The sequence below is a fragment of the Limulus polyphemus genome, unplaced genomic scaffold, assembly GCF_000517525.1.
Source record: "Limulus polyphemus unplaced genomic scaffold, Limulus_polyphemus-2.1.2 Scaffold6, whole genome shotgun sequence".
NCBI lineage: Eukaryota > Metazoa > Arthropoda > Merostomata > Xiphosura > Limulidae > Limulus > Limulus polyphemus.
In genome coordinates, this window is record NW_013665616.1 from 676,569 (window position 1) to 689,632 (window position 13,064).

At 32.5% G+C, this 13,064-nt stretch overlaps 1 protein-coding gene across 1 annotated transcript in view; it reads right to left on the reverse strand.

Annotated features, from left to right (window-relative positions):
* LOC106476137 (teneurin-m-like) overlaps positions 1–13,064 on the reverse strand; it is a 201,650-nt gene that overhangs the window by 64,903 nt on the left and 123,683 nt on the right. Inside the window, 1 exon segment of the mRNA XM_022380617.1 lies at positions 3,542–3,754. Coding sequence (XP_022236325.1) covers positions 3,542–3,754 — 213 coding nt within the window.

Below are 13,064 nucleotides of genomic sequence, written 5' to 3' on the forward strand. Positions count from 1 at the left end.
CGTTACATTATAACTCCCCCACGGCTCAAAGGGCAAGCATGTTTGGTGTGAGAGGGATTCGAACCCGCGACCCTCAGATTGCGAGTCGAGTGCTTTAACCACCTGGCCATGCCGGGCCTAGTAGAATGGATTAAACGACTGGGGGTACATCATAACCCAGTTATACAAACATTACAGTTTCATACAAGTTACCTAACTCTATTTTCTGAAAATACGTTATTAACTGTAGTCATAGTCGATTATATGAAGCACCTTATTTTGATATAAAGAAATACTTAAGATCCACAGATGTTAAATCTTCGAAGTAAGAGTGTTACTGTCTACGCCCAAGAGACGTAATTATCCTTATCAGTCAAGCATTACTCATAGAAAGTCTTGTAAATTTGATTTCTATGTGAATTTAAATGCCTATAAAATGTACTCACCTGTATACTTTATATATGAAATCTTCAATCCTTAAGGGTTAAACATAAGGAGTTATCATATCTCAAAAGTATGGTCACCGCTAATGCAACGTTTCTCAGTACTATATCAAGATAAATATTCGTTTGAAATAGGAACTGATACTACAAAGTAGGTGTATATAATAATCATAAATTTTAAAATAGGCGAAGCAGTGAAACTGGTGAGTATTTCAGAACGAGATCCTCTTGGAAGTTCATTATCTAGATAGCTGATAAAGCGTCATGTAAACGGATATCACGCTGGGCCATCTGAATAAGTTTATTGAGACTAATATAAGTTTAGACTTAAAGCTGAACCTCGTATTAGACAAGCGAAACCTGTATCCATTACATGTTTAAAACAATTCTCTAACCAACCCATACTTATAACTGATATTTTATATTTAGACATTGCTTAGATACTTTGCTGAAGATATAGAAACATTAAGGTAGAATAGAGCAAAAAAAAGTAAAACAACTTTTAATACTCACAAGACTAAGGCTTATAAAACAGCAAAATTAATGTTTGTTTTGGGTTTTTTAAAAGGAAATTGCAAAGAGAAAGTAAATTTTGCTTCCAAGCTCCCTCTAGTAACGTGCAAGCGCAACTATAGTCAGTACTATTTATTTACTTACCAGTCAGTTGATACTATGAATCCTAGAAACACCTAATGAGATTTCTTCATACTACATAAAGTCGTGTGCTCATGTTTACGACCTAAGGCTTTATTTTTTATATTTTATAAAAAAATAGTATTGTAAAATAAAAGAGAGCTTATCACAAAACATTATTTCAAAGAAAGATAAAAATCTATATTAAGAGATAGACTTGATTTTGTTAGGTGATATTCATTTTGTCTATAACTACGATTCTCACAAAGACTAGGTAATTGCCTTTTCAACATATAGACGTTGAATATATAAGATCCATACAGAGTTCCAAGAATAGAGATGACTTTGTCAACTAATATTACTAAACAATATGTAATTATGATATCCAACGACACATTCGCTCCACAAAGGAACATAAAGTACTTTAAATATATAAATAACTTTTCCGTGCTAAAATGCAGCACTGATTTCCTCATAACTAACAATGACAAAAGGAATAAAATGAACGTTCAAAGAGGTTGTTTTAAGCCATTGAAGAAGATTATAACTAATTTATAATTCAATGTAATACTCAAGGTGGCTGACTGTTCGCACGAAATGACTTTATAAGGTGTATTCAGAAACTGATTTCCTCGCATTTAACATTCATTACTAATCAATAATGGCCTTGCTTTGTTAGTTAGATAATTTGTTGAACAATACTCTAAGTCTAAGTAGTCTAATTGTTTGTAAAGTAGCTACTCTACGACATTTTGGCTGCTGTAATCTGCTGCCATCTTTGATTAGTTCGTCCTGAGAGGGCATGTTAGGATAATCCAAACCCTGGATCCTTGAAACAAGTAGCGGAATTATTTCCTAGTGGATTGACTGGTTTGTATCCTCTTTATGGTGTTTGATATTATATTTATATTTTTGCAAGTAATAGCCATACAATTAATGTTAACTTCAACCCATGATTTTCTTAAAGAGTTTTTAGATGGATAGCTGTGGAAATATTCTTAAGTATTTCTTTTCTTCCAATGTGACTTTATTCTCTACGCTTAGATTTTCATTTTAACTAGAATCGTTGTTTTCTCAATGCACCCACTGTCATATTGACATGGAATGCAATATATATTACGTTTTTTCCTGTTCTTATAAACAATGAATTTTAATCCTTATAAGTAGAAACGTAATAAAAGTATATTCAATTAGCTATACTGATTGTCAGGTTGATTTTTAGTTTCGCTCAAAGTACACAGTTTGCTCTAATCTAAAGTTAATATTAACTGATAGGGTTTTATGTGCATTTTAAGTGTTATGACTTTTGTAAATATTTCTTATCTTTCAAAGCACTCTAAAAGATAAAAGGTCGGCAACCCGCAACTCTTTAACTATACACATTTGAGTCCCACACAATATACTGTCCACATTGAAAAACAATCAATATATTTCACGTTGCATGAGCTCGAATAGTTAGAGTCTGCATACTAACCATGTTCATTTAAACTTTGTAAGAAAAGAGTTGACTGAATAACTTGCTTTGATTAGATATCCTTGTGTGTTAATCATGGTAAGTCCAAGTAAGTAGAACCTGAGCTGTTCGCGTGTATTTCGGTTCTCCAAATTTGTTTATTTCTGTCCAACCTCCAAAAAAACTCTTAATACTCTATGAACCGTTTCTGATCCCTGGTATAAGTTACGATGAGACTAGAGATTGTTTACTCTTTGTTACTTACTCTTTTCATTTCTGTGTAATCTTCGATGTTTCCTTAGAATACCCATTATTTATTAACGTTATAGTAAAGTTAACAACTTCTTACTATGTAGTTTAGTATTTGTTTGCAAACTAGAAACTCCACCCAGTCCTTCTTTACGTTGTTTGTACAATATGTATTCTTTATGCTTACTTGTATCAGTTGGTTTTTCTCTATACCCTAGTGACAAGATAGCTGTCTGTTTTTCTAGCCATTACGTTTAGCAAGAGAAGTCTGTTACCTGATTCTTTTTCCACAACAAATGTAATGGCTGGTCGTTGATTAATAAACTAACAAGACAAGGTTATTAGCGGCTAATAATTAATGTTAGCCACGTTCACTAGTGAATCGCCGAAAATGCGTTAAAGTAACAACTTAATTTTCTAAAAACTAGAAATGCAGTTTTCGCTTACTATAATAAAATATTAAAAATCATTTACGTTCATTTGAGAAATGGTTATCGCCAGTCATCTTTATAATGTTCAATGTACGATTCGACAGAACTTAAGGCATGGTAATTTGTAATGATATAAGCAATATCTATGGTTAAAAAAAAGTGGAATAGAAATTGTTTCAAAACAGAACACCTTTGAAACAGTAAAATGTAACGACAGTTTTTGTGTTCACTGCAAAATCAGATTTTCTGTTTTAGATAAAGAAATATATCCGCGTTAGTCCTAAAATATACATATTTAATTTAAAGAAATATAACAACAACTATACTTGAACAGTCAATAACAACATACTCACCGCTGGGAATAAACAAGGAACCAGAGGGCGTCCTTGCTAGGCACGAAGTCTCAAAATCGCGATCGGTTTCCCGCCTCAGAGTGCTAGGATTCATGTGTGGGAGAGATTGTTTACCGCCCCCTGAACCTGCAATATTCTTCCCGCTGGATCTATTCATGGACAGGTTTCTAACAGGTACTGTGGCTTGCTGTGCAACAGTGGGATCAAAAAGACCTGCCAGAATACATAGAATTGTTGATTGTTACCTCTAATTCAACAAATTCACTGCAAGTATTTTATTGAAGTACACAGTTAATACTTTAAACAATGTGCAAGTGAACATTCCTTTCTAACTGTTTACGTATGCATATTATTTTACAGATACATACCGACTTAAGGTATTTTCCTAAGAAAACAACAAAAGTTTTATAATCTTGGAAAAATTACACTTTTAGAACAAACTGATGCAAAGCATGCATGTAATTGCTCAGTAGAGTGGAAAATCTGTTTTACATTAACATATTCAAAAATCTATATACATAGTGAATAAAAAATAATTGTTTACAAAAAGTGAATGAAAAGGTTATTATATTCACCCCAGAATTCTGAAATACAAACAGTATTTTAGAGAAGTATGAATAGTTAGGGTTAGCAGGAACTTTTAACTACTTTCAGAATGAGCATAGCGTACAGTATTAGCTTATTAAAAGAAGATAATGGTAAATAAATGTAAATGACAGCTGAATAAATATATGAAATTTTACACTTTTGTGAAATAATTGCAGATAACTAATAAACTTTCAGTGGCGCAGAATTTTTGATGAAAGTTAAAACATATTATTTGTGTATAAAATATCCTGAAATTTTCTTCAATTTTTAACCGAGAGACATTTTACAGTATGAAACTTGTTTTGTAACCTCTACAAATTTTCATTGTTTATCGATTGTATAGATATTGCCACGATAATATATGCTTATCTTCGATTCGTGCATGCAAAGAGCATTTAGTTACCTGGTATTACTCGCCTAATATACAGTGAAGCACCCATTCAAGGGAGCAGTATTTTTTAATGTAATTGGTTAGGTGTAGTCACTCTTAACCACACGGCATGTAAAGAAAATTCATATAATATATATAACTTTGAAAATGTGTGTATATAAACTTCGAAGTTGTTTGAATGAATAAGATTGACAATACAAATCTGTTGCACGGATAAGATGACTCCCCAGAAGTCTAGTAAATATAATTATCATTCTGTTAAATATATATTTAAACTGATAGTAACATATCGTAATACGGAATCCAACTATCTATACTTAACAGTCGAGTGGGGACAGGAAGGGATGGTCAACGTTAAAAAACAAAAAGTAAAGCCGATTCTTCTGACATATGGAATCTAACTATCTATACTTGAAAGTCGAGTGGGAACAGTAGGGATGGTCAACATTAAGAAAAAGAAGAGTAAAGCGGATTTTTCTGACATGTGGAATCCAACTATCTATACTTGAAAGTCGAGTGGGGGCAATAGGGATGGTCAGCATTAAGAAAAAGAAGAGTAAAGCGGATTTTTCTGACATGTGGAATCCAGCTATCTATACTTGAAAGTCGAGTGGGGACAATAGGGATGGTCAACATTAAGAAAAAGAAGAGTAAAGCGGATTTTTCTGACATACGGAATCCAACTATCTATACTTGACAGTCGAGTGGGGACAGTAGGGATGGTCAGCATTAAGAAAAAGAAGAGTAAAGCGGATTCTTCTAAAAACAACCACAGTATATTACCGAGGCATTAAACTAGGCATATTTTTGTTTTAGCCTATGGTATCAAAACTATCTATGTACCACTATTTGAAATAGCAGTCAGTAACTTCAGTTTCACACTTACTTTTAGCAACAGTCTTATCTATAATTATAAATTTCGGATGTTGAGATCCTACTAACAGAAGCTGCTATTATTATCTTGTATGAAAGCGATTCTCTTCTGTCCCATAATACTCGACTTGGTGTACTTAATAGGATATTACGTCTGAGCATATTTGATACACAGCATTTCAAGAGTAATCTTACTTACTCCGCACTGTCTAGATTCTCTTTGTATAAGTATATGAATATTGTTTTCAGAAATCAAAGTGTTTCTAGTTGAATTTGAACAAGTATGTTTGATTAACGACAAGAGGTGCATTTGCTATATACATATGTACATGGATCTCGGGGACAGGAATACTCTCTCTCTGGTATAATTCTGTGATATTCTATATAATAGAATACAGTCAACAAACAGTAGGCCTTTAAAGTGCTTAACCAGGTACTTATGAATATATATATATATATATATGTGTGTGTGTGTGTGTGTGTGTGTGTATAAGCACACATATGTATCTTACATTACATTAAATATATTATGTAAGGTACTATATGATTATACCCGTCACGTTTGCTTTGCTATTTCCCACACCTTATTAACGCATAGATCCTATGAACATGTTGAGTGGCAGCATTTCTCTGTTGTCCTTTAGCTTAAACGTACTGCAACCGTCATCACGATCCATCTATCGCACGCCTTCCATTTCTCCTTCCGCTTGTATGCAGGATAATGCAAATTGTCTGACAATACCTATACGCAGATCTGTGACTCCCTTGTAAATGCCACACACCTCGTTATCTATGCAAGACTGCCGAATGCAGATGTGTTTCCTCTAGTCGTATAACCTTCATGATTCTAGCTCTACACCTTCAGAATAATAATGAACGAAGTTATACTTTACATCTGGACAAATTAATCCAATCCCTTTGGTCCACAAGATTTCTAATAGAAGTTGTAGAGAAACGCTAGAAGTTATGCGTTTCAACAGAAAAACTTGTTTTAAAAGAAGCAATGAAAACCGAATTACATTAAATATATATATATATATATATATATTACTCTGTCGTATTTATTTCATGGGATAACATATTATGAAGTAGAAAGTTCTAGTTACAATTAAATGTTTCATGTGAAGCTATATTAATAGAAAATATTGGATTATTTGTATCGTGTGGTACGCAATGTGTTAAAATATTCTTATAAAAATTATATTAAATAGTAAAACCCGAAATATCAAAAGCCTGTAATTCTATTTTTTTGTAGCATAACTATTATACAAAGAATATGCTCCTAACTAGTACGAAAATGGAAAATATACTTTACTCTCTATACTGAATTTCCAAAGATGCATCTTGGAAACCTGGAAACAATGAATAAAGGCAGATACGGTCTGAATAAAAGTGCACACTAAAAACAGTTGATTATTTTAATGCGAGTACCGAGTTGGATCGCCATTTCCTCGGTGGAAAATTAATGCGAGTTCATATCCATTACATTTCTATTCAAACAAAGAGATAGCTCGTGCATATTATTACTATATGAATATTTGTGAAAACTACATTTAGAAAAAATGGTTACATTTATTATAAATGATATCACGGTAAACCATGTTTCCCTAAAATAGAAAGTTTTTACTTTTATAACCACTTTGTACTTTTTCTAAAAGCTCTTTAGAACCGTCAGAGATCTCAGAGCCCGTTTGCATTTTTGTATACAGACAAAAACAATCAAACATATTGCCATCGATCTTTTCCAAAACAAAAACATAATGCAGAGCATATGGAATATAAATAAGAAACGTTCAAAAAAATAACGTTTCCTCTAACAAAAGATGCATATACTCAGCCAAATGTACTTTTTACGAACTTTTAAAGATTTCATCAACGATCAAACGTGTCGGCACGCTGGTCGAATGAAAACAGAAATTCACCTTCTCAGTAATAAGACGAAATATATTTTAGTGAAAGAAAAAAAAGCTACTTTGTGGGAGATTTGTTCCGAACCCAGATTAAATATGAAAATCTATCTCATTACTGACCTAAAATGCAGAACAATGAAATAATCACCAATATACTATTATCTTTGTGATTTGTTGATCACTTGAGTAGATTTCCCAAAATACACTGAATAAATTGTTTGTTTATTTATTTATTTTAGAGTAAAGCCACATTGAGCTGTCTGCTGTTTCCACCGCGTGGAATCAGACCCCGCATTTTATCGTTGTAAATTCATAGACTTACCACTGTCCCACCATGGAGGGGGTCTACACTAAAACAAAACGAAACTGTTTAGCTTGAAAATAAAAATGGTGCAGCCTTGTTATCTAACGTAAGTTTAATAATTTTGTTTTAGAAACGTAAGAGCTCAAGAAAAACTTTGATGTATCATAGTAAAAATAATCTAATATTGTGACTAATGAACACTGATAATTCAAAGCATTACTGGAGTATATTTTTCATGTTCTACGACTATTGCTACAACAAATAAAAATAACCACTTAAACTATTTAAGCTAGTACGTTTTTTAGATCAAATATTTATATGATGTTGTTCATGTTCAGACTAAAAACTTACGATTTGCTGTGAATGAACTTGAAGCTAGAAGTCAAGAAATCCCTCCGAAAATGCATTAGATGGATAAAATTCCAGCAAGTTTGTCAGGATCTATACGTATTTAACATCAAACAAGAAACTACAACTTGTTGTCAGTATTCATGTGCACAGTGACACGTTATTAACAGACAAGACGCTAATCGAAAGGTATAAAAATTCGGTTTCTTCTTGAAGCACAGAAACAGGTGAAAGTGTTATCGATAATTAACTTGAGCCAGTTAGTTGAAGCCATTGACGAATCATAAATCGCAATTACACAACTGTCCCCTAGCGCACCTTATAAATGGTTATATGACACGACAATATTGTAGAAACGTCTTTTGACAGTCAAGTTCGATGAAATATAGATAATACAATGAAGCACAACTTTCACGTTTCTTTCAAAAGCAATTTAAATTATAATATAAAAAAAAACACCAGTTAAAACAGCTTACCAACCATGACCGAATATTATTAAAGCCAACATCTACTTTATGGCCATATAATACATTGTAATCACGCAAATACAGAAGTTGTAGAAGCCTCTTTCCCGGTATTGATGTGCTCCACTTGATTACGTTCCGTCGACTAGTACAGTTCTCAGTTGCTTCTGATGGTTTTTGTGTAATATCCTATGAATTTCTTCCCTACTCCGAGTTGGTTGTTTGCTGCACGTGCTAGCATGCGGCTGCAGTTCTACCCTCTCCACTGATGACTGCGGACACTCTTGGGCCGCCGAGTTCTGCAGCTATTCCTAGCTTGAGCGCTGAACGCGCGAAGCTATCTTGATTGGCGTTATGTAATTTCTCTAGCCAATGATGCCGCCGTTCCCGGTGAAGCCAACTTGTAAAGAAGACATCTTGTTCAGCAAGACTTTTATCGCCCTCTGCGAGGTTTCCTTGGTTTAGGACTGGTATAAATAACATATCTTTCGCTAAGCTTAGCCAGAAGCGAACAGATAAGGAACTTGTATAAAAGAAACATATTCTTACACGCACGGCATTCAAAGATCAAGAAAAAACGAGATATTAAAAGTAGTCCAAATGATTTTGTGTTTATTGTTGAATATTTACAAACAAAAATGGGGGAATTGGTTGAAACTATATTCACAATAAGAACCGATATCTTAGAATACAATTGTCATTCGTTTTACCAGAAACAGAAATTATAGAAAAAAAAATCACGATGAAATTAATAGAGGGGTCTTGGCAAAAATTGAACAAATAATTATCAGGTTTTTGTGGTCTGCGAACATGCAGATCAAAATCATAATAAAGTATACTTAAAACAAAAGTATTCTCAATTCTTAAGTCCGTAGAATAAGCAACATAATGTAAGATTAACTTAATCGAACTTTCTTACTTTACCTAACGAATTATCTTAAATATTGCCCCAGTGGCTCAGTGGTAAGCCTGAAGGATTATAACACTAAAAAACGGATTCTGATACCTTTGATAGACACAACACAGATAGCCCATTGTGTAGCTTGTGTTTAACAACAAACAAATAAAATCTTTGATATTTTTACTAAATTATTTGATAATTATTTAAGTGCCATCTTCTAGATGAAATGCTCGCAGACAAACCAGTACATAAAACTAAATATATAGTTCTGTGTTTTACTCCCTTATTTACACTATGATTTCTAGATTTACATTCCAAATATGTGTGTGCGTGTGGTTGAAAACGTAATAAAAAAACCCCATAAGTGATAATTAACACCAGTGAAGATAGTACAGTAGGTGGAACAAACAAGCCATTTCATATGTTGTGAATTAAAAGACAAAATACTGTCTGTTCATTTATCATCATTAAGTCTCATTTTTTGTATTATATTATAATAACTACAGTTCAACGAACTTCAGAAGATTTGTAACTCTAACCAATAGTAAAATAAGCCTTCAATCGATACTTTTTGTTTATCAATTTATTGTAAGTCTAAGGCCATTGCCCTAAACCTAATAGTATGCGTTGAACTCCATATCTTCAATCTAAATCGCAGAAAAAAATATTTCAAGACATAAGAAGAGGGATATAGCATTAGAATGCATGGTTTGATCTTTATCGATAATTGTATGTTTCTTTTGTTCTTCTTCTAATACTAAAAATTATTTCTTCTTCATTTTCAATTAAAGCATTTTCAAAATATGCTCAGCCAAAATCAGGCTTTGCTGTAACAATATATTTGCTATTGGTAGAATGTATTAATTTAACGTAGTTAAACTGAAATCCGTTGCTATATTAACCGTTGCTATATTTCCAATCTAAGTAAAGACATATGTTTACGTTTGGTGTTAGAGGAAATATCCTTTCTTAACCTTAATTTCCTGATAGTAGCGATATGAATTGTTTCTTAACAAAAACATTTACGTTATATGTTTTAATGTATGGATCTACACACTTTTAAAGCTCATTCATGTATGTTTTTTAATTAGTCGTTTTTTTCGCTTTATTTCTAAGGTTTTTGTACGTTTCTTATTTGTTTCTAATTATACATTATATATACGTTGTCAGCCAAAGTAACTAGTCAAATTTCAATCCCAAAGTCCTGATGCATAAACTTGCAACCTCGAAGCATTTCATTACCAGTCTAGATTTAAACTTTTATATACACTTTAAAGGAAACAGTGCATACTTTTATATTTTTCTACATCGGATGCACGTATTTGTTTTAACTGCAACCATTAAATAAAATTTCTTTTTCTAATGTTCTTGTAAACAATCTTGTCAGCATCCTAAACTTTTGCATCTTGCCATGATACACATGTTTAAACCCTTTTAACAGAAATACGTGTAAAACTTACGATACAAATTCTTAAAGAGAAAAACCAGTTTTAGTAGAAATAATACTGGAGTGGAACCATTCTTGTTCGTTGTCATTTAAGGTGTGTAAACTAATCTTAATTAACACAATTCTGCTTCACGTCTTTTGTTAAAGCTGCAAGTTATATTTTAATAACTCTGGTCATAAACGTTACTAAGCACCCTAGCTAGTCCTATATTAGTAAATAACAACAACTATATATATATATACGAGTTCAACGACACCTAGCAGCGACGAGATTACAAAAATAGGTATATTTGCTACGTATACCGAATAATTGTGTTTGTAAGGAAACGAAAAGAAAAACTTTCACTTGTAAAAAAAAATATGTTATGATGTTTTCTTATTGAATTTCACTATTTAAAGTAGTTTTTGTCAGTTACTTCATAATTATATTTAAATTCAGAACTCGTACAAACAAGTTGCGAGTGCTAAGATGTTTTGAAGTATAGTGCTGAGAATATTGGCGAATAGTCGTTGTTCATGGATGATGAGTTATAGAATTCACTCTCGATAATAATAATAAAAAATGTGAGAAAAAAATATATACATGTGTATGTGTTTTTTTTTCTGTCAGTGGGGGGCGATTAACCACGTGTTTAAGTGTCAAAGAGACCACATTTCGTTTGAATGACGCGCAATTTGTCACAAGCACACTTCATAATGGCATGTAGAACTTTTCATCATGTTAATACTTCAAATAAATCAATCACTGAACACTAGCAAATGTGTTGAAATTAAACAAAATAAACATTAATGTTAATCCAACTAATAAAATATTTTGTTCGCGACATATGCTAATAAAAATTATATCTTATTGTTGGCTGAATAACTTTTAAACGAACCCTAGCAACAGCAGCGAAAGTCTCGTACACCACTCAGTGCACGTTTTGTTGCGTAAAAGAGAATTGAGGACAGCAGGTTAGAAGATGATGATCGTGACGTATTGTCCAATTTATTCGACTCTAACTCGAACAATTTAACCGTTAGTTCGAGGAAGAAAAATTCATGTCTGAAACACCACAAAATGGTTCAGGTATTTTGTGTAACAAGTCTAACCGGACAAATTCAATGATACAAAAAGCTTTCTACTGAGTAGACTTGTTGGTGAAATTTATTTATAGGGCGAGAGTCCCACAGTAGAGCTGCAAAATGTCTGTAGGCTTACAACGCTAAAAATTGAGCTTCGATACCCGTGGTGGGCAGAGCACAGGTAGTCCATTGTTTAGCTTTTTGCTTAACAAAAACAATCAATAAACTAGTTTTTAGGGCGAGTATATTTGAAGGATTTAGGACGTATAACAGAAAATATACGAAAATGAAATATTACATAGAAATATAAATGTTTTGGCATAATATAATTATTTTAATTGAAAGCTTATTACTAAAAACAACTATGAGACTGGGATAAGCCAGAAGAGCCGATAGACAAGCAGCGATAGAATAATGATGCCTCCAAAATTTGCCTTATTGTCTTGAAAATAAAATAATCATGAAGGCAAAAAAGCGATAGGTACAATAATGAGAATACAAATCTACATTTGAGTTGTTTAAGAGGAGCTAGCCAAAATAAGTCTTTCTTATGACTTTGCAGCTTCCTTCCATAAGAGATTCACTGCAAAAACATATATTATAAACTGACTTATATCGGGGAAAAAATAATCAGATAAGAAATTAAATCAACAGAGATTGTGTTTAGGAGTTCGGGAAGTGTGAGAAACGGAACAATACATTTCGGCTCAGATATTCGAAACTACAATCGGAAAATCCACAATCTACGTTCACAAGTCAATGAACTTAAAGAGACAAAACAAACCAGTTGTAGAAGTTGTAATGTAAGGTTTAAGGAAAATGAGGGAATTAATTTTTTTTTACCTCAGAATTAAAAAATTGGAACAAGTATGTCTTATATGATTAACCTTTCAACTGTCCTTATGAAACAATACATATGATCTTATGAGGGGCAATATCAATAATCACAGAAGGTAATAACTTTCATAATATTGGATTTCTGTGATTGTTTGAAATTACATTAAGTGATACTGACGAAAAAGTAAGAAAAAAAAATACCTCGGTTTAGTTTGGATAATTTTGTTGTAGTGTATATTTGGAAGTAGCATGCTCACTCGAAAATGTATATGCCACGAGAGCATGTAAAGTTTTTCATATAAATAGAACTCTACCTTTATACACAGAATATCAAAGTATGGATATATAAAAAATAAAACATATAAAAATTAACACAAAATTAAGTAACAATCCAA